The sequence below is a fragment of the Impatiens glandulifera genome, chromosome 5 (genome assembly GCF_907164915.1).
Source record: "Impatiens glandulifera chromosome 5, dImpGla2.1, whole genome shotgun sequence".
Lineage (NCBI taxonomy): Eukaryota > Viridiplantae > Streptophyta > Magnoliopsida > Ericales > Balsaminaceae > Impatiens > Impatiens glandulifera.
Genome location: NC_061866.1, coordinates 16,795,219 through 16,816,553, shown reverse-complemented (window position 1 = coordinate 16,816,553; position 21,335 = coordinate 16,795,219). Strand labels below are relative to the sequence as shown.

At 34.9% G+C, this 21,335-nt stretch overlaps 2 protein-coding genes across 2 annotated transcripts; one reads left to right on the top strand and one right to left on the bottom strand.

Moving 5' to 3' along the window:
* The first annotated feature begins 13,074 nt into the window (after positions 1-13,074).
* On the top strand, positions 13,075-13,669 carry LOC124940680. Its single transcript, XM_047481212.1, has 2 exons — positions 13,075-13,175; positions 13,213-13,669. The coding sequence occupies exon 2, from the start codon at positions 13,225-13,227 to the stop codon at positions 13,450-13,452; it is 228 nt and encodes a 75-aa protein (XP_047337168.1). The 5' UTR covers positions 13,075-13,175; positions 13,213-13,224; the 3' UTR covers positions 13,453-13,669.
* An 89-nt stretch (positions 13,670-13,758) lies between these two features.
* Positions 13,759-15,825, bottom strand: LOC124938327 (BTB/POZ domain-containing protein At1g55760). Its single transcript, XM_047478749.1, has 5 exons — positions 15,685-15,825; positions 15,285-15,599; positions 15,060-15,205; positions 14,849-14,967; positions 13,759-14,598 (listed from the first exon to the last, which is right to left on the bottom strand). The coding sequence occupies exons 2-5, from the start codon at positions 15,401-15,403 to the stop codon at positions 13,996-13,998; spliced, it is 987 nt and encodes a 328-aa protein (XP_047334705.1). The 5' UTR covers positions 15,404-15,599; positions 15,685-15,825; the 3' UTR covers positions 13,759-13,995.
* Between the last annotated feature and the right edge of the window lie 5,510 nt (positions 15,826-21,335).

Genomic DNA, 21,335 nt, shown 5'->3' with positions numbered 1-21,335 from the left:
AACACAACATGGGAAATCCATCAAAATAACTCAAATATGGATTCCCAAGGGACTGATCAACCATGGACTCAATTGAATGTGGGTACCAAAAAGCTGTAAATAAGTTTCTTTATAGGTATAGTAGGTCAGTTATTTAGAGGAATTTGTTTGGTATCTAGATAGTGGTTGTTCGAGACATATGACCAGAGATGGACGTCGTCTAACTGAAGTGCGAAATGCATTGGACCTAAGATCACCTTTGGTGATGATAATAAAGGTAAGATTATCTTTGGTAACCTAACCATCAATAACATGCTACTTGTTGAAAACATGTGCTACAAATTAATCAGTATCAGCCAAATGTGTGACAATGGCTATATTATTAATTTTCAAAAACATGTCTACCTAGTTAAGGATTAATAAGGTAATACTCTATTGACCAGAAGTAGAGTAGGAAATTCTTACAAAATGAATTGGAAAAACATGACGTATGAACCTTTATGCATGGTAGCCAAAAATGATCAAAATTGGTTATGGCATAAAAGATTAAACCACCTGAATTTTAAAATCATTAACAACATTTGTTCAAATGATTTAGGGTTACACCCTTATCATGATTGATGATTTTTCAAGATTTACTTGGGTTATTTTTCTACCTTCTAAGGATCAAACAGTTGAGAATTTAATTAAGATCCTTAGAAGACTTCAAAACGAAAAATCTTTAAGCATCATCAAGATTATAAGTGATCGGGGAACCGAGTTCACCAACGGACGTCTGACTTCATACCTCGAGGAGTCTGGCATTAGACATGAGTTTTCTAGAGCTAGAACTCCACAGCAAAATGGTATTGCTGAGAGGAGAATCGGGACACTGAAGGAAGCAACGAGATTTATGCTTGTTGATTCAGGTGTCTCTCAAAAACTTTAGGTAGAGGCCATAAACACAACATGCTACACTCAAAACCAGCCGATGATTAATAGACGCTTTAGCAAAATACCTTACGAACTCTTTTATGGAAGGATTCCTAAAGTTTCATACTTTTGGATATTCGGGTGTAAGTGTTTTATTCACAATAATGGGAAAATCATTTGGTTGTGTTTGATGTTAAGGCAGATGTTGGAATCATGTTAGGATATTCCTCAGTCAGTAAAGTTTATAAAGTCTATAATAATCGAACTTTAACTGTTGAAGAATCCTATTATATTGTCTTTGATGAATATGTTGAAAATAATTCTGACGAATTCATTGAAATTGCAAACAAATTAGAAGCAACAAGTCTTAAATCTAATAGTGATGATGAAGCTCCGGTCAACAGGATATACTCGTCGGATCAGATGGCTGATCTGGTTGATATTCAACTAGACGTCCAAAATACAAGTCAGCAGAAGGCTGACAGTTCAGACATCGTGGGGCTGTCTGACTAGACGTCTGATCCCTTAGAACCAAGCTTCAAAAGGAACAAAATCATCCACGAGAATTTATAATTGGTAATCCTAATACTCCTCTTAAGACCAGACACCAATTATTGGATGAAATGGAAATTTCCTCCTTTATTTCTTAAATTGAACCAAAGAAGATCAATGATGTGTTTCTTGATCCAGATTGGATCAATGCCATGTAAGAGGAGTTGAACCAATTTGAAAGAAATAAAGTGTGGCATTTGACTCCAAGACCGACTGATCAATCGGTTATTGGAACTAGATGGGTTTTTCGAAACAAGCTTAGTGAAGATGGCTTGGTTGTGAGAAACAAAGTCCGATTGGTAGCTCAAGGCTATAGGCATGAGGAAGGAATTGACTTTGAGGAGTCATTCGCCCATGTTACTAGGTTTTAAGCTATTAGAATCTTCCTAACTTATGCATCATTCAAAAATTTTAAAGTTTTTCAAATGAATGTAAAAAGTGCATTTGGGTCCGATGTGTATGTTGAACAGTATCCTGCCTTTCAAGATCACAATCTTCCAAATCATGTTTTTAAACTTGGAAAAGCCTTGTATGGTCTTAAGCAAGCTCCTAGAGCTTGGTATGACACTTTAATAAAAAAAATTGTTTGATCATGATTCCATAAATGGCACAGTAGACAAAACTTTGTTTAGATTTGTTAAAGATTCTCATATTTTCCTTGTTCAAGTCTATGTTGATGATATTATATTTGGGTCAACTAACCCCAAACTTCCCCAAACTATGTGAGAGATTTTCTAAGTTGATGTAAGACAAATTCAAGATGAGTATGATGGGAGAATTGACATTCTTCCTAGGTCTTCAAGTTCGTCAACTTGAAGATGGCATATTATTAACTAGGCCAAGTCACAAGGGAGCTGCTAAAGAAGTTCGGAATGGAGAGTTGCTCAGCTATTGCCACTCCAATTAATTCTTCCAGAAAGATCAACAAGGATGAAGATGGCCAGAGTGTCAAAATCACTACATATAGAAGGATCATCGGTTCACTTCTCTACCTAACTGCTAACCGGCCAGATATCCTATTTATTGTCGACATCTACGGAAGATTTCAGACTAACCTTAAACAATCTTACTATATTGTTGTTAAGCGTATCTTGAAATATTTGAAGGTAACTTAAAATGTGGGACTGTGGTATTCAAAGGATTCCAGTTTCAATTTAATTAGCAATTCTGATGCACATTATGCAGGATGCAAGATCGATCGAAAGAGCACTAGTGGAATTGTCAATTCCTTGGTGATCGTCTGATTTCTTGGTTCATCAAGAAGAAGACGTTTGTCGCTACGTCTACAGCAGAGGCCGAGTACCTTGTTGCAGGCAGTTGCTGCTCTCAACTCTTGTGGGTTCAACAACAACAAAAGGACTACGGCATTGAGGCGGACGAGTCACCCATTTTCTACGACAACACCAGTGCCATAGAGATCACATATAACCCGATGTTGCACACTCAGAAGAAGCATATCGACATCCGACACCATTTCATCCAAGAGCTTCGTCTAGAATATGTTCCAACGGATCATCAAGTGGCAGACGTGTTCACGGAGCCACTCCCTGAGACTAATTTTTCTTGCTTTAGAAATATTTTAGGTCTTGTAGACCTAAATTAATTTAATTAATTAAACATGCACAAATTGAGGGGGAAATTATTTCATAAAGTAGTTGGACAGACGTGTGTAGACAGATGTCTTAAATCGGACTGATTAGATTATTTGTCTAAAGAAGCCATGTATCAGACGAGTTGTGCTTAAGAATCTTACAAATTTAGCTTGGTTAGACGTCTAAATATGAAATAGACATCTGATGTGTCTATAGACGCGCGTGATAAGACGTTGTCTGAACAGACGTATGTTAAGTGTTTGTAGACGTGCGTGATCAAACGCCATCCGAACAGAAGTGTGTTAAGCATCTGTAGACGTGTGTGATCAGACGTCGTCTGAATAGACGTATTCTAAGCATCTATAGACATGCGTGATCAAACGTCATTCGAACAGACGTATATTAAACGTCTATAGACGTGCGTGATCAGACGTTGTCCAAACAGACGTATGATAAGCATCTGTAGACGTGTGTAATCAAACTCTTTCCGAACAGACGTCTAATGCGTCTGTAGACGTGCATGATCAAACGTCATCTGAACAGACGTCTGATGCATATATAGACGTGCGTGATCAGACGTTATTCGAACAGACGTATGCTATGCATTTTTAGACGTGCGTGATTAGACGTCGTCTGAACAGACGCCTACCCAGCTTAGACGCAAGGCATGTGAATAGCATAGACGATGTTCATCTACGTGCTTCATTAATGTCTCATCTTCGGACGAGTGGGATAGCTATCCAATGTCGAATGAGTTGTCCATGTACCTTTCCCGCCCAAAAAATGAACAGTCACATTTATAGAATATCGAATAACATGAAGACACGTGTCTATCAATGTTAAAAATGTGACTAATACATTTAACTATTAATTAATGCACATCTTTTAATTAATGATAGTCTTTATGATGGTTTTTAAATGACGTCCTTTTAAATGATGACTCTTCTTGGGAAAACGTTTGTAATTAAATGATGGTTTATTTTTCAAATGGTTTCTTTTGAACGTGTGCCTTTAAAATTCTTTTTAAGGGTTCCTTACACTCCAAAAAAGATTTTCACGCTTTTCTTGAGATTTTTTTGAAAACCCTAGAATATCTTTGCGCTCTGTCATCTCTCTAGAAATCCTAATCTTCTTACTCCTCTCTTCAAACATTAAAGATGACTAAGAAGACTATTTCATTGTCTCAAAATATCTTGTAGGTAGATTTCGAATTTATCTATGTATATGAACAACAGGATGTTGTTGATATGTTTAAAACCCTGGAGGCGTTTGGCCTTAAGAAGTTCCTCGGCGGTCCTTTTATTCTCTATGAAGAGGAAGTCTTAGAGTTCTTTAGTTTCGGGAAGAATGTTAATGATACGATCGAGGCGACGGTAAAGGGTGTCAAGATCTCTATCTCTGAAACCTCTTTTGTTGAGTTCTTTGAACTTCCAACGGAGGGTCTCACATTCAACGCCGTGCTTCCGACCGAGATCATGGCGGAAATGCAAACCTTATTTTCGGACATTGGCGATCCGATCAATATCAACGGGAAGAAGAATCTCTTCAAATACCCTTTCTGCCTTCTCAATGATATCGTGACAAAATCTATTCAAGGGAGAGTAGGGTCTTTCGATTCCTACACTCAAGACCGGTTTGAGTATATAGTGGCCATAACTAGAAGGATGGTAGTCAACTGGGCGTCTGTTCTCTTCTCCACTATTTGTTAGATGGTTTCTCCATTGAGCAAGTAGAGTGTGGACTTTTTAGTCAAACTCGGTCAGCTCTTGGAGCATCTTCAAGTCCTGGTAGGTGTAACCCCTGTCGAATAATGACGTGCGTAACCATGAAGAACTTCCTGACGCGTATGAAGATCGTCAAGGAATCGAAGTCTGAGTTCTCTACTCAACAGACGAGTGGTTAGTCGATCACTCAGTCCAAACGTCATGTGACTTTTAGTCATAAGACTCATATGAAGAGGGCTAAGCATTCTGTCATGGAGTCCATCGCGAGCTCCAATAGCTAGAAGAGGGCACCTATTATAGAATCTAGAGAAGTTGACTCCATTCATAAAATAGAAAGAGTCGAGGAAACCCCTTTCTCTATTATTCTTCTATCCTTGATCTCGCTGTCACGATCAGCCAACGTTGTGGCTACTCCAACGAAGAAGAGGGATGTGACGTATGCTCCTAGTGCTGATTAGACGAAAACTAACACAACTCAGTAGACAGAAGTTATCCCAACTAATTAGACAGAGGCATCTAAAGCTATTCAGATGACCTCCAAGATAACTCCACCTATGTCTTTGGACGATGTTCTATCCATTCAACGCGAGACGTTGTTAGAGGCACTTGCCCGTGCTAGTGTTAATACGGCATCCAAGGTAACTACATCTGTTCATCTGGTCATAGCGCCCTCTATTGAAGTTCCCATAGTGGAACAAGCTGATGGACCAACTACTAAGCTAGTAGGTCGACTTGTTGAGAATATTCAAGGGGAAGACACGAGTGTCTTCTATGCTGAACCAGTGGCGGCCGAATCTGCTGGTACCATTGACGTTGCCTTTCCTGAAGTAGAGTAGGAGGATGTGCTTTCGGCTGTTACTATTATTACTAAAGAAGCACCCGTCCAAACGGCTGCTGTCTCTACTGTTGTTGTCATTCTAGAGAATGTTCTTTCTAAGAACATGTCTCCATTTTCCTTGCTTAGGGCAGCCCGAGGGACTCAGGACATTTTCTTCAAAGAACTAGCTCCAGTTCCTAAACATGTCGAAGTTCTAGGGAAAGGAAAAGGTGTGGCTGAATTCATTCCTGAACACTTATCCGAAGCAGATCAGACGCTCGACCTTATCATGGAGAATGACGAGGTGAAAGCGGCTGAAATATTGAAGCATTCGATACGTGGATGAGCCATGGAATCCACTCTCCATATGCCGAAATTATCACCAATAAAACATAGCGAAGGAGTGGAAGGAGTTGTTGAAAATGGATAAGTCAATTTTCTCCTAGACAAAAACGAAAAATGTCAACGAGGCTCTTAAGCGAAGAGAGCTCGTAGTGGCAAATGCAAAATGGCACGCACTTTATCCTCTTTTTTGTCAAAGGAAAGCAAACTTCAGTTCCTTTGACAAGAAGGCTCAAGTGGAAGTGAAGATCATTAACCGCCTCAGTTTGCTAATGGAGTCATATTGCTCCACTGTCATTCGATTCGTTCATCTCACTAAGTCCTCTCGGTCGAATGCTCTTCGAAAAAACCATCGCGTGTAGAGCTCAACTGCACAGAAGATGATGAGCTAGTGATAAGCATTGATGAAATGTCGTCTCCTCAAGGCGAGCCTCGTCAAATCTTCAAAGCTGAGAAGATGCTCCTAACCTCATTGAGCAAGCTAAATCGCCCGTTGAGGAAAGACGATTCCTTGATTGTCATTATGTTAAGTAGACTCCCCTCCCGTCTGAAGTTCAACAAGAACTTCCTCTTGATAAGGAGGTTACTTCTCCTACGTTTGAGAAGACGCCTATGCCTATTCAGAAGGAGACGTCTGAAGTTCCCCCCTCGTCCGAACCAGAGAAAACGCCATCAGTTGAGGGGGAACCCTCAAAGTCGTCCGAACAAGAGAAAACCTCGTCTACTGAGGGGGAACGTGTCCATCCCAAAGGGCGTCTGAAGCCAAAGTTTTTGAGTCCTCTTCTTCGTCTGATAAGAAGGCATCTGAAGAAAGGTTTCCATCTCCTCAACAATCCAAACGTCAGTCTCCCATACAATCCAAATCCAACTCCCTCCCTGATCATCGTCATCGATCTGAAGATATATCAAGCTACGTAATGGATTTATGCACTGAAATCCAAGGAGCTAGAGATGACTCCAGGGCAATGATCAATTCTCCCCAAGCACCAGCCAAAACAAAGAACTAGAGCATTCGATACAAGTAAGCTTTCATGTCAATCCTCTTCGCTCTGTTCTTGCTGATTCGTGCATTGTCTCCTATGTCCCTACTTCTTCTAAGGAAGCTTCTCCTGGAGCTACGAGCTTCCACGATATCCATCTAGATGTGTTGGCTCTAATGCAGTAGAATTTACAAGATATGTCTTCTAGGATGCAAAATCTTGAAAAAAGATCTACAGTAACCACTAAAGCTAATGCTTCCTTAGTTGCTTATTAGAAGAGCACTAATAAAAACCTTCTACAAAACACATATGAAGTAAAGATCCTTCACACTCAGTATAGGAGGATGCATGAGAATATGCTCAAACAAAATGTTGATATTCATGACCAGACCAAGTCCTTCAGTCTTGAGCTTCACAATGAGACAAGGTCTTTGATTGATTCTCTAAATCTTCAATTGCTAGAGGTTACCAAATCTCTGAGGAGTGTAGAAGCCGAACGCTTAGAAGAAGTAGAAGCAGTCGTTAGGCGTTTCCAGGCCAAAGAATATTCTCAAGTTGCAGCTGCCAAATATTAGAGCCCTTGTTGATGTCAATCCTGATAATGTTAAAAAGGAGGAAGGTAGCAATCGAATGGGAACAAGCACTCGTGGCACTCGTCCCAAAAGGAAACTTGTTCAAGGCGGCCGAGGTAGCTGCCAATCAGATCAAGGTGGTCGTGGAGGCGATAGAGGTGGTGGCGGTGGTAGTCGAGGAGGAGGTCGATTGGAACATCTTATATTAGGAGAAAGGGGTCTTCAAGATGTAAATCCAAGAGTTAAAAGGGAAGAACCTTAATCTATCATCTTATGTATTTTACTCTTGATTTTAAAAATATTGGGTAGTTTTTGAGTTCATGTTCTAACTTGATCTGTTTTTTTAATTTGATTTAAACTTAACTTTAACATCATCAAAAATGGAGAAATTGTTAGATTGAATTAAATAAAGAAAAGAGAAATATTAATTAAAAGAGAAATAGTTAATTAGCTTAAGAGAATAAGTACGATATAATTTTAATGATGTGATTAAATAAAACTAAGTTGTGACTTGAATAAAATTAAATTGTGACTTGAACAAAACTAATTTGGGCAATTTACTTTTTATGCAGGTACAGACCTAAAGAAGTATGTCTCTTCAGACGTGGTCTGAAGCAAACGTATATAGACGAGGTCTATCTTCATTAGATGAGGTCTGAAGAAGAGCGCGAGCAGACGTCGTTTATCTTCATTAGACGAGGTCTGAAGAAGAGCGCAAGCAGACGTTCTCTATCTTCATTAGACGAGGTCTGAAGAAGAGCGCGAGGAGACGTCGTCTATCTTCATCAGACGAGGTTTAAAGAAGAGCGCAAGAAGACAAGGTCTGAAGAAGAGCGTGAGTAGATGTCGTTTATATTCAGCAGACAAGGTCTGAAGAAGAGCGTGAGTAGATGTCGTCTATCTTCATCAGACGAGGTCTGAAGAAGAGCGTCTGATGCCTTGCTTCAAAAGTCGTCTGAAGGAAGCATCCGTCTACTCATCCAGTTCATCTGTAGTGCTCGTTTTCAGCAGTCTGACAAGCCAGCTGGCCCTAACAAATGAACGACTGCCACGTACACCTTTATTCAAATTGCCCACGATATGTTGTACGCTCTAGTACAACACAATATCAGAATATTTGGTGCACTATCAGTTCGGTACAGTCACGATCCCAATGTTTATGCTCTTCTGTACTTTTGTATTATTGGCGTCCGTCCAACAAAAGGAGGACACGTGTCCACAAAGAAGATTCGACCGTTGGTGTACTTCAAGAAAAAATAGATACCCAAGGACAACGAACGAATCACTAAGTGACTTAGCTAATCTTGAATACATTTGCGCTTACTATCTGAATTTCTCTAACTAAAAAGCTCAAGTGAAAAGTACTCACGCTGTGAATATTCTGTAATTCATCTACTGTTCTTTCTGTGTGAAATTTCAATATTGTAAGTTGAATAAAGGTTTTTCTGTTCAACAGAGAGTTAGCTAGAAGTTCAGAACAGGCGGTTGTTAAGTCATGTATTTTCTGATTGGGTTTGTGCAGTCGCTGTACTAAATCAAAGTTTTATAGTGAATATCCTTCATGTTGAGGAAGAAGGGGTGACGTAGGAGTTTTATCTTCGAACATCCATAAAACTCCATGTGTTCTTTACTCTCCGTTCATTGCATTCATTTGTCTGATGCTTCAAATCTAAAAAACTGTTCCGCACTTGAACTTTTTCAAGAGTTTATAAAGATTTGTGAAGAATAGAAACAAGTTTTAACTTCTAACAAAGTTAAAATCGAATTGAAAGTAATAAGATGTTAACTGTAGTCAGACCCCATCTCTATTGTTAACACCGATCCTAACACTTTTGGGGATTGGATGCAATTTGGGGATCGGAATACATCATACTTTCAGCAGGCGAGCATTAGTGAGGAAAGCACAGAATCTAATCTCATGAAGGATTTCAAACATTAAGGTATAATTTTTTTATTATAACAATTCTATTAATAGTATATCTTTTAAGATTTTTTATACATGATTTTTTTAGACAAGTTTATGGGAATAGCTAAAACATATCAAGTGTAATGTTATAAATAATGCATACATAAATCATAATTGGATCCTCTGCATCCAATTTTCCATGTTCCCTTCTCACAAGGGGAGGGGTACGTAAATAAGAACAATACTTATTGTTTTTATTTACGATATTGTACATCCCCTTGTGAGAGGGGAACATGAGAACATGGTAAATTGAGAGCAGAGGACCTGATCCCATAAATCAACCACTTAAGATCTTCTGGTCCCAAATTATTATGTTCCCCATGTTCCTCTCCCAAGGAGAGGGGCAATAAAAATTTATTTATTTATCATATTGTCCCTCCCTTGTGAGAGGAAACGTGTGAGCATATTAATTTGGGAGCAGAGGATTCTACTTCTAAATTAACATTCAGAGTAGTTAAATATGATGGTACTAGTATGTAAGATAGTTAGATTAATTTTAGTATTGTTTTTTTCTAATGTAATTTATAAGTTTAATTTTGAATTACCTGGTTTGTTTTGTGTTAAACTAAACTGAGTTAATATTTTTATAATTTTAAACATTTTAATAAAATGATTTTATTTTAATAAAAAGTGAAAAATATTATTATGTATAATTGGCTTGAGAATTTGAGCCACATATTTAAGTTCTTGACACAAATTGAACAATTTGTGCAAGTTTAATCATAAAATGAGATTCTATTTTTTGGAAATCAAAAAAAAAACTTATTCATTTCAGCTTATTACAAGGCAATACTATTTAGTTTGATTACTAAATATGGATAAGTTTAATTCAGCTTATATAGTTAACTTAGTTATTTTTATATTTGTAATAATATTTAATAATATTATTATTATTATTATTATATATATATATATATAATATTATATATTTTTTATTAACTTAATTTTAAATATTAATCAATTATATAAATATATGATTTTTATAATTTTTTATTAATATATCATTTTAAATTTTAATTAAAATAAATAAATAAATAAAATACTTATTAAATAAAAGAGTATGGTTAAATTATTAAATAAAATTAAAAAATTATATCTAAAAATTTTGATCAATATTTTTTTTTAATCTTGAACATTTGTTATGTTATTTTTTCTCAACTAAAATAAATAATAAATATTTATTTATTAGGTGTTATTTGTATAATTAATATATTTAAAAATAATATTATATTATTTAAATAATAAATAAAAATTAAGTGAATAGAATATTCAATATTGCATTTAAAAGGGGAAATTTGATGAAATAACCCTCGTAGGAGGGTTATTACCATATATAGCATAGCCTTACTAATTTTTTCATTTATAACCTTTTGTCAAGGCAAAATTTCACTTTTGCTCATTAATTTAAAAAAAAATTAAAATGTCAGTGGCTTTCAGTTTCTTATCCCCCATTTCCCTCCCTCACCACCAACCAACGTCCTTCCTTCATCAACTTTCCCCATTCATCCTCATCAACGTTCTTCATCATCAACGTCCTTCCTTCATCATCAACGTCCTTCCTTCATCATTAACGTCCTTCATCAACAAAACCAAGGAAACCGGAACGTCTTCAACATTCAGGTTAGACGCTACCTTCGTCGTTTTATCGCGGAAATGGATGAATGTTTAGGGTTTCGTCGTTTAGAGTCTAGGTTGTAGGTTAGGTCATGGATGAATGGTTTTAGAGCTTGGCTGATTGGTTTTACAGTGGAATATACATCTGATGAAGGTGACGAAGGCGACAGTGCATCTGTCGCAGGCGACGATGCATCTATCGTAGGCGAAAAATGCATCGTCGCCTGTGACAAATGCACTGTCGCCTGCGACAGAAATTGGCAACCCTTTTTTTAAGAATGTAACATGCTGTTATTTCTCTTTGTCCTGCTGTTAATACAATACCCAACCCACATCAAATGACAACACTTAACAGCAGTTTGATCAACAAAAACAGTTTGATCAACAAAAATAGTTTGATCAACAAAAAACTTACTTGATCATGTATCCAATTCTGAGGCCTCAACATTCTGTTAAACAAATCTCGACCAGCATAGAAAAGAACCAGATTTATCTTGTCTTCATCCTGCAGCTTCAGCCAGTGTTTCAACTCATTCATCAGTTCACTATCATAATTTAAAAGAGGATTGATAGTTACTGGATCAATGTGTTTAAAGGTTTTTCCATTAGGATCTGTGTAGTTCCCCAATTGTGTGGACTTCTTCTTTCTCCGAAAACTCTGTCCCTGAAATTTTGTTGGACTCAATTCTAATACATCATCATCCTTCTTCTTTCCCAACTCAGCCTCATGGTTGGTGACATCTGCAAAAAAACATTATGTCAGAATAATGAAAGTAAATACCACTTTTTTAAAGGAAATAAGACGTATGTCGCAGGCGACTGTGCATCTGTCGCAGGCGACTGTGCATCTGTCGCAGGCGACTGTGCATCTGTCGCAGGCGACAGTGCATCTGTCGTAGACGACGATGCATCTGTTGTAGGCGACAGTGCATCTGTCGCAGGCGAATAGTATATTCCACCTGCGACAGATGCCGACGGATGCACCGTCGCCTGCGACAGATGCACAGTCGGCTGCGAAAATGCATCGTCGCCATCGACAGCCTGCAACAGCCTTCGACAGAAGCATTTTAAACTCAATTCTAATACATCATCATCCTTCTTCTTTCCCAACTCAGCCTCGTGGTTGGTGCCATCTGCAAAAAAACATTATGTTAGAATAATGAAAGTAAATACCACTTCTTTAAAGGAAATAAGACGTCTGTCGCAGGCGACATTGCATCTGTCGCAGGCGACTGTGCATCTGTCGCAGGCGACTGTGCATCTGTCGCAGGCGACTGTGCATCTGTCGCAGGCGAATAGTATATTCCACCTGCGACAGATGTCGACGGATGCACCGTCGCCTGCGACGGATGCACAGGTGGCTGCGAAAATGCATCGTCGCCATCGACAGCCTGCAACAGCCTTCGACAGAAGCATTTTAAACCCAAAACTATTCATTCAGCCAATAAACCTAAACCCATACTTAAACCTAAACCTAAACAATAAACCCTAAACAATTCTTCCATTTCAGCATGCATGGAATATAAACGATAGAAAATGGGAAACTCGGATAGAAACGGGAAAACATGGAAGATAAACTCACCTTCGTCGTTCTGGAGTTATGATTCTCGTCGGAGGCTCTTATTTGTCGTCGGGGGCTCGTCGGGGTTCAGGGGAGAGGAAGGGTTTGAATCGTCGTCGATGTTTCGGGGGGCTTTTCGCCGTCGTCGTCTTCGGCTTGATCGGTCGTCTTCGGGGTAGGGGAAGTTGAAAAGAGAGAGAGGGAGGGACAAATGGGGAGAAGGGAAACGACGGAATAAAAAATGAATTTTTTTTTAAAATTAAAGGGCTAAAGAGATATTTTATCTTGACAAAAGTTTATAAATGAAAAAATTAGTAAGACTATACTACATATGGTAAGGGTTATTTCATCCAATTTCCCTTTAAAAGTGATTATAATTTTTAACATTCTTATTAGGTAAATTATTATTACACAAAAACGATGAACACTCGGATTGTAAACCGAATCAAGCCCACTCCCTATCTCCCCGTCTATCTATCTATCTCTCCCCCTTTATATATTTTCCGTTTCTGTAACTTCTTCATCTCACCACCTCCTAATTCTTCTACATTTCCGAATTTCAAGATTCAGATTCCGTTTCATCGTCATCTACACCGGAGAGATTGATAGAGAGATGTGCCTTTGCTGTGGGACGAAGGTATGCATGATATGCACTTGCCTGATATTGATTGTGTTAGCGATAGGATTCTTGTTCGGATTCGGAGTCTTCACAGATGGATTTCACAAGTTAAAGCAATCTCTGCACTACTGCCATCCAACTATTAACGGTACCTTGGCCGCTTCATTTGGAACTGCAACCGGACGACCTTTCGTAAGCCTCTCCGCCCCCTCTCCTCTCTAGGTCTACTCTATCTCTCACACACAATTTCTCAATGTAAAATCCGAAACTCTTTTCCTTAATTGAAAAGGAGATCGAATGCCAATGCAAACTCTTCTTCTGCAAACTCTTCTTCTTTATTTAGGTTTGTGTAATTTGCAGACTTCGTTTGTCATGATAAAATTGTTGATTTTAAGAATTTGTTGTGTATTCTTCCATTTGATTTATTTGAATAACTGTTATTATACCTCTAGTGGTTTTTTTGTTAAATAATTGTTCAAATTACCTAATTTTCAAGGACTGACTAGACAATATGATCCAAATATTGTTGTGTTAAAAAGTTTTGGATTAAATTCAAATCAACTACATTAAACAACCCTTTAGAAAACACAGAATTCACCAGTTTTATAAGTATGTAACAGTATAATATTACATCAGTATACACAAATAATCAACCTGTTTGATGGTAAACAAGCTTGTTGTATAGCTACCCTTCAAACCTGCTTATGCACAATGCAATCAATCTTCTTGGCAATCTTCTGTAAATATGAGTCTGACATTTATGTCTCAGAAACCTTTCCATGCCATTAGCACTGCATTGAAGACTTCCGAGACGAGTTCTCGATTCCCCGACATAAGGAAAACATTGAACTCATCTCGAATATCATATATCTTACCAAATTTCACCAGATACTGCAAGCAACTAGCTTTCAGTTTAGGAAGTCCATATAAATAAGCACACTGTAGCCTCTCCAGAACGTTCACAGCGTCAATGTCTTCAATGAGGCTATCGTGGCAAGCCACTTTCAAGTCTTTGATGTCGTACTTATCTGCAGCGGCAAGAAGGGAAAGCCTGTGGGTCAAGAACTCTTCAGACTGGATTATTCCGTAGATGTAGTTTAGGAAAGCCTGGCAGGCTTCGAACGACATGTCTGAGATGTCTATGGTGGATTGTTCCTTCTCTTTAAGGTCGTAAAGAAACATGCTGTGGAAAACAGGGGATCTTGCTGCGAGAATTGAGCGATGGGCTCGGATGGTTCCTTCGGAAGTGCTGATTTTTATGTCTGTGTGAATGCTGTCTGATAACATTCGACCGAGGGATTCGAGAGCTGATGTGTTTGATTGCTTTTGCCTGTAACCATCCGCCCAAATCGAACAAGGCTCGCCACCCTGAACATTTCCTCACATAGGATGAAATCAAAATGAGAACAACTGATATTTTTCAATATTTATACCTTGAAAGGGTTATTATAAAAATTCAAGTTATTTAGATAATAAATAAAGACTAGTCTTTTATATTTTGAAAAGGATGTGATTAACAAATATATTATTGATTAAAGGAACGAGTGATAAGCAATCAATCCTGTGTCTTTTTCTTAGTTTTTTTTTTCAATTTAATTAACTTTCTCAAAAGGCATACGTTTTGTGAAGAAATCTTCAAATCAAGAAACTCTACGTCGATGATGAGTTTTGCTGTCAACGGAACCTCAATTGCCCAAACGAAATCGTCGTTGTTCTTGAGCTTTCTATCAGTAACTTCTGCAAGTATACAGAACAGGGCAAATTACATCTGATGAGCAAAACCCATCATAGATAGTCAAGAAAGTTTGAAAATTTATGAAGGGTTTTACCTGGGTGAACCAAAGTCTTCCGATCTCCGGCAGAAGAGATAATCTTGATGATGAAAGATGCAATAGGAGGGTTGCCTCTCGTTAAATTCGATGTCTCTGGATATAATTTAATAAACATTGTCCGACTTTTCTCTACAGATAAATGCCTTGATAAGAGGAACAGAACAAAACAAATTTCAATTAATTTCATATTTATTTGAGATTGAATGATGAAGAGAGACTGACCAATTCCAGTTGCCCACCATGAAAGGATCGGACTTGCGGTATGTGCAGGAAGGGAAGTTGTCGATACGCCATTGGGCGAGTCGAGAGGTGGTTTGAACGTGGTAAACTGAGTCACTCATTCTAACGGAGGCGATGGCGGCGGTAATCTCATTGAAACAATTGAATAATCTTCCTTCTAAGAAAAGGTCTCCAGGCTTCCCCAGGATTGCTAATTCTCTACTTCTTCTTCTCCCTGAACACACCCACCTCTCTTTCTCAAAAGAGTTAGTCAAATAGTGAGTGTGTTAAAAGGAAGAATATGCATCACACCTTCACCTGGTGTCAAATATATATGAATTAAACTAAGAAGAAGAAGATCTTCATCATCTTCGCAAATAACAATAAAATGGTATGTGTTTACCTCAATTGCTTGGAAGGTGAATATGACGCAACGGAGATGTTATTGCTTTACGCCATTAATCAATGGAGAGAGATGGAAGCCAATACTTCTAGAGAGAGAGAGGGAGGCCACTTATGATGCCTCAAGTATGGAAGCTGAAAGTGATATTTTAAATTAAGATATATTTGTTGAAAGTATCTATATATTTAGATTTCAATATTGAAAAAATTAGATTAAGGGTTATTTTTTTTATTTTTTTTATTTAGAGATTAAAAATTATTAAGTCTTATTAGTCTATTACTCTATTGGATTAAAAAAGTTATATTTATTTTTGTTATGTTTACCGAGTAGTATTCTTAATTTTATTTGTAACCGTTTTAAGTTTATAAACAATAAACTCACCCTTCGACTCAAATATTAATTTGTTCTCATATATAAATCTAAATTAATTAAACCTTAAAAACGGTAATCCGGAAATTTTGAAAATTAAATATCATTAATTAATTATATATATATATTTATTTATTGTACTAATTTTATAAAAATAAAATTATGATTTCTCTTAATCATTTAATTGATTCGAAATTGTCCATATTGATTTACTAGGGAATTAATGCAATGAAAAAAATGTTTTTATGTCCATTAATTATTAGTTATTAAATAATGTTTATGCTTTGCTTTGTAGTGCTTTGAAAAGCAACTAAATTGCTTTTAAATGGGAGGCTTCTTTGAAGCAAAGTATCTCGAGACTCTTTTTGTTAATAACATAAGCATATTAAAAGTGTGAAATCGGTCATCTTTTTGTCATTTTATTTTAAAACATTTATTAATTTTATTAAACGATATTTAATTAAATATTTAATATAATTCATCTAAATTATTAATCAAAATATTATTTTAGTTTTTTAAGATTTTGTTATTATGTCAATGTAACTTATAACAAATATAATATTTATTTATTTTTAAAATTTCAAAAATTAAAACGTTAAAATTAAAACTTTTAACCGTGAATAACTCGTTCATTTTAATTTTAATTTTAATTTCAATTTTAATTTTAATTTTTTTTATTAAAATTATATGAATGACATCTAATCACCTCCACCTTGGAGGGTTACCATTGAACAATATATTACTCTATCAATTCTAACTTTTATATATATATATATATATATATTAATTAGAAGTTAGCATGATACAAAGCTCTAAAAAGGAAAATGATAACCGAATTGAATCAATAGTTTACCTGTTTTATTTTATTGGTTTATTAGTTAACCAGTTTTAACGGTTTATGTTAAGTGGTGTTTTATCGTTTAAACGATACAGTTCGGTTTTCAGTTAAGCTATTTTCTAGCGGTTTAATCGGTAGATCGGTATTAATTTAATTATATATTTATATTTTATAATTTATAATTTATATTAGTTATTTTTATAAATATTGCATATATAATATATAATATTTAATAATATATATATTAGTTATTTTTAAATTTTAAATTATAATTTGTATAAATTTTTTAAAATAAAAATTAATTTATATAGATATTAGTTTAAAAATGGAGTCTTGTAAAATATATTATAATGTTACAATAATATATTATAACATAGGAAAAAAATAATTGAGAATACCATAATAGTAGTACGCAAGCAAGGATGTTTTAAAAAAATATTTTAATAAATTTAATACTTAATTTAAAAAATTGAATTATGAGTTCACGGTTAAACCGGTTAACCGACCGAAACTAGTAGAACCTGAATCAGTAAAACCGATAGCAATACATTTGGGGAAAGGCTAAAGAAGAGAGATCGCATTAGAAAGTACATGAAAATTCCAGATTCAAGTTGTCTTCTATGTGAAGGGAATGAAGAAACATATGATCATCTCTTCGGGAACTATTCATCTCCCTCGAAACTTTGGAATAAATTTACAAAAAAAATATGGAGATGACCAGATTCCCAGGAGACTGAAAAAAATCAAGGAAGTGAATGTGAAGAAAGCGAAGGACACAAAATTTAAGTCAAATATTTTCAAATGCAGATTCGGCTCAACAATTTACAACATCTGGAGGGAGAGAAACGTGAGGGCATTATTGAGTAATCGAAGAAGTCTAGAGCAGACTTGGGATGATATTATAATTGACTGTAGCGCGAACATCCAGATGTGGAGAAGAGACCCGAAAAACGAACAGAATTGGAACTGGAAGGTATCATATCAGGAAGTCACCAAAGACGTTGTTTTTTAACAAGATAAACGCAATTTAATTTTGTTTGTAATTTCGATGATTACTTGTAATTCATTTATTTTTAGACCGTAACGAACTTAATTTTCCTAGGCTTGTATAGGAAAATACAGAAACTCATTTAGTTTTTTTTCCCGTTTTTGGGAATTTTTAATAAAATAACATTAAGTCGTTTGTCCCTAAAAAAATATCGATAACAATACTAGTCAGTTAATCGATTTATAAAATAAGGTAAGCCCGGACTTAACCGAAACTGATTAATCGGTCGGTTGAACACCCATAATGATACATCGTAGTATTCACCTCAAATTTAATTTTGTTGTGTATTTAAAATATCACAGTTTATAGATATATATATTCAATGTTTTAGATCACACTAATTTTATTAAGATTATTAACGTGTTAGAAAGTAATTTAACTTTAAATTGATAGTATACTATATCAATATTTTATGAGTAATATATATAATCCTTCATTTACATTTAACTCATTTGACAACCGGTACCCTATATGTCGGATAGTGAAGTACTCGTCCCCGAACCTGATTTTCAGTTTATTACCTGAACCCAACCCTAATGGGTATCTCTATTTCAATCTCTATCTTCGATTTGTCGATTATTCGATCCCCGAAGGGTACTCCATTACTCGATTGGATTTTTATAAAATTATAAAGGTTAGAGAAATATAACTTTATAAAATATTAAATAATTTTGAAATTAATAAAATTGAAATGTTAAAAGAATAAATAAAATTATTACTTAATTATATAATTATGTAGTGGATGTTGAAGTATATAACAATTTTGTTGTTATTAGAGTTGAAGAATAATTAAAATGAAGTTCTTCGAGAGTAATTAGGAGAGAAATAACTGTTCCGATAATACTAAAATATTAAAGTTGCATTTGGAATATTAATAAAACAAAGAAGTACAATTTAAAATGTCACATTAAATTTTAATAAAATATATATATATTTTAATTATAATATAGTTGGGTATCAGGTTTGGTTTCGCACACTCCTCATCCCCGACTTCGTACTCGATCGGGTACTTTCTCTCTTCTCATTTTCGACCTCAATCTAAAACCCGATTTAAAATATCCGAACTTGACAATCACCCATATTTATACGAGTCATCCATATATATATGATCATGTTTGAAATTTTTTTATTTTTGTACGAATTTAAAACCATTAAAAAATATTATCTCCCTTAATTTCATTTGAAAATATGCTTAGATTCCTTTTTAAGTCGCATATTTATTTTTTATGTTTCTAACTACTATTGTAGGCGAATTTCTCACCTTAGTCTTCAAATTATTTTTTTAGCTCTATTCTCAAACGACGATGTAGTTGTTCAGCTCCACTTCCAAACAACGAGGTTTGTTGATTGATCGATTCAATACATATTGCGGGTTTCATCATATTTTACTATTTCTCTACGCTATAAGAGTTAAAACGTGTCTTAAATTCATCGATAAAGTTGATTTTGAATTATATTAAAGTTGAGACCTACAAAAAAGATGGAATGGAGTGTGTGCGTGAAGATGGCCGATCATCTTCTTCGGATCTTCAATGAGTTCATTTTATGTAATCTCTATGAGCTAGTGTGTTCTTCTCCAACATGTCCGGAGAAGACTATCGACCATCTTCATCTTCATACACACATGTTATTTTTCATATTCTTCGTATGCATCAACTTAAACATAATTCAAAATCTATTTCAACTTGTATAGCGTAAAGAAATTGTAAATTTCAGTAAAATTCGCATATCGATATCTAAGCCATTCGGTATTCTTCACTTATGAAATAGCTGAATTTCTAAATTATAATAGGGTCCTCCTAGAATCCCTTCTAGAGTGTATTGTCTTGAATCGATTGGCATGTAACAACTTCATCAGCTTCTTAGTCTGTAATATCGTTGTATAGATAGAGCAGAATAATTGTGTCGTCGTTTGATAATGGAGCCGAATAAGTCATCTAAAAATCGAGATGAATATTTTGCCCGTAGTAAAACTTAGAATAATATAAAATAGATATGTCACAAAGAATTTGGGGCTATTCAATCGAAATTAATAGAGTCGTAACATTTTAAATGATTTAGAGGTTTCAATAATAAATTCAAACAAAAATAAATGTGAAATTAGCAATTTTAAACAAGATTATGTATAAGAAGATATTTAAAAACATAATTAAATATGAAGTAACATTATATTTATTATAATATTTTAATGTTATACTGTTGATATTATACAAAATAATATAAATTAAAATATTACATAGTATATAAACACAAATAATTTATTTTAGAAACAAATGCTTAATATTTTGGATAGAAAATACCTAATAAAATGGGGGTAATAAGTATAATTGTCTCTCTATATTTAACTAAATTTGAAATATTTCTCCCTACATAATTTTGTTTGAAATTAATCTTTATATATTTATTTTTGTTCGAAATTTTCCTATTCAATTATTTTGTTTGAAATTGCTACTTATACATTTCTTTTTGTTTGAATTTACACCATAAATATCTAAAATCATTTAAAATGTTCTAAGACTATTAATTTGTGTTAAAAATAAATACAAATTCCTCTTATACGTGATATATTCATTTTTTTAAATTTTCTAAATTATATTATAGACAAAGTGTTCAGCTTCGACTTCAGATTATTTCTTCAACTTCATTCTCAAACGATGGCGCATCTCATTTGTTTCATTTTTAGACAACGGTGTTATAGACTAAGACGACAATGAAATTATTACTCATTCGTCTCCTTCATATTTAGATATTGTGTGTTTGTGTTATACCCCCCCAAATCATCTCTAAATAATACAAAATATTGATGTTAAATTAAAGAGAGAAAAATATATGATAGTCATATATTTAAAATGTAAATAATATGATAAAAATCATGAAATATACAACACAATATACTTGAATTAACCAACTAAACGGGACTTAAAAAAAAACAATATCTTCTTAGTGAGAATGGATTGAGAAGGAAAAAGAATGTAGTTAGATTTGAAAATTAAATAAATTTATTAGTCAAAATAAGTTTTAATCAAAATCTAAAAAAAACATGATAATTGGATCTTATGCAATAGATGTATTTAGTTAGTTATAAGAAAGTTCAAGTTTCGACCATATAATAAGATTGGTTCATATTTCTCTTCTAGCCTAGTGACAATAAGATGTGGATATCCCCCAGGCCTCCATGAAGTCTTGGGTTCGAGCCCGTCAGGCGGCAAGTTCTGCGTCTGGTTAATTGGTTAAGTATGTTTGCGGGCTATGTACTTAACACGCGGGGATTAGTCGCACTCCATAGGAGCAGCGGAACCCAGCGTTCACAAAAAAAAAAGTTAGTTTATTATTTTGTACCGCTATTTTAAACAAAAATAAATAAATAATGAATAATTTAAAACAAAATAATGTATA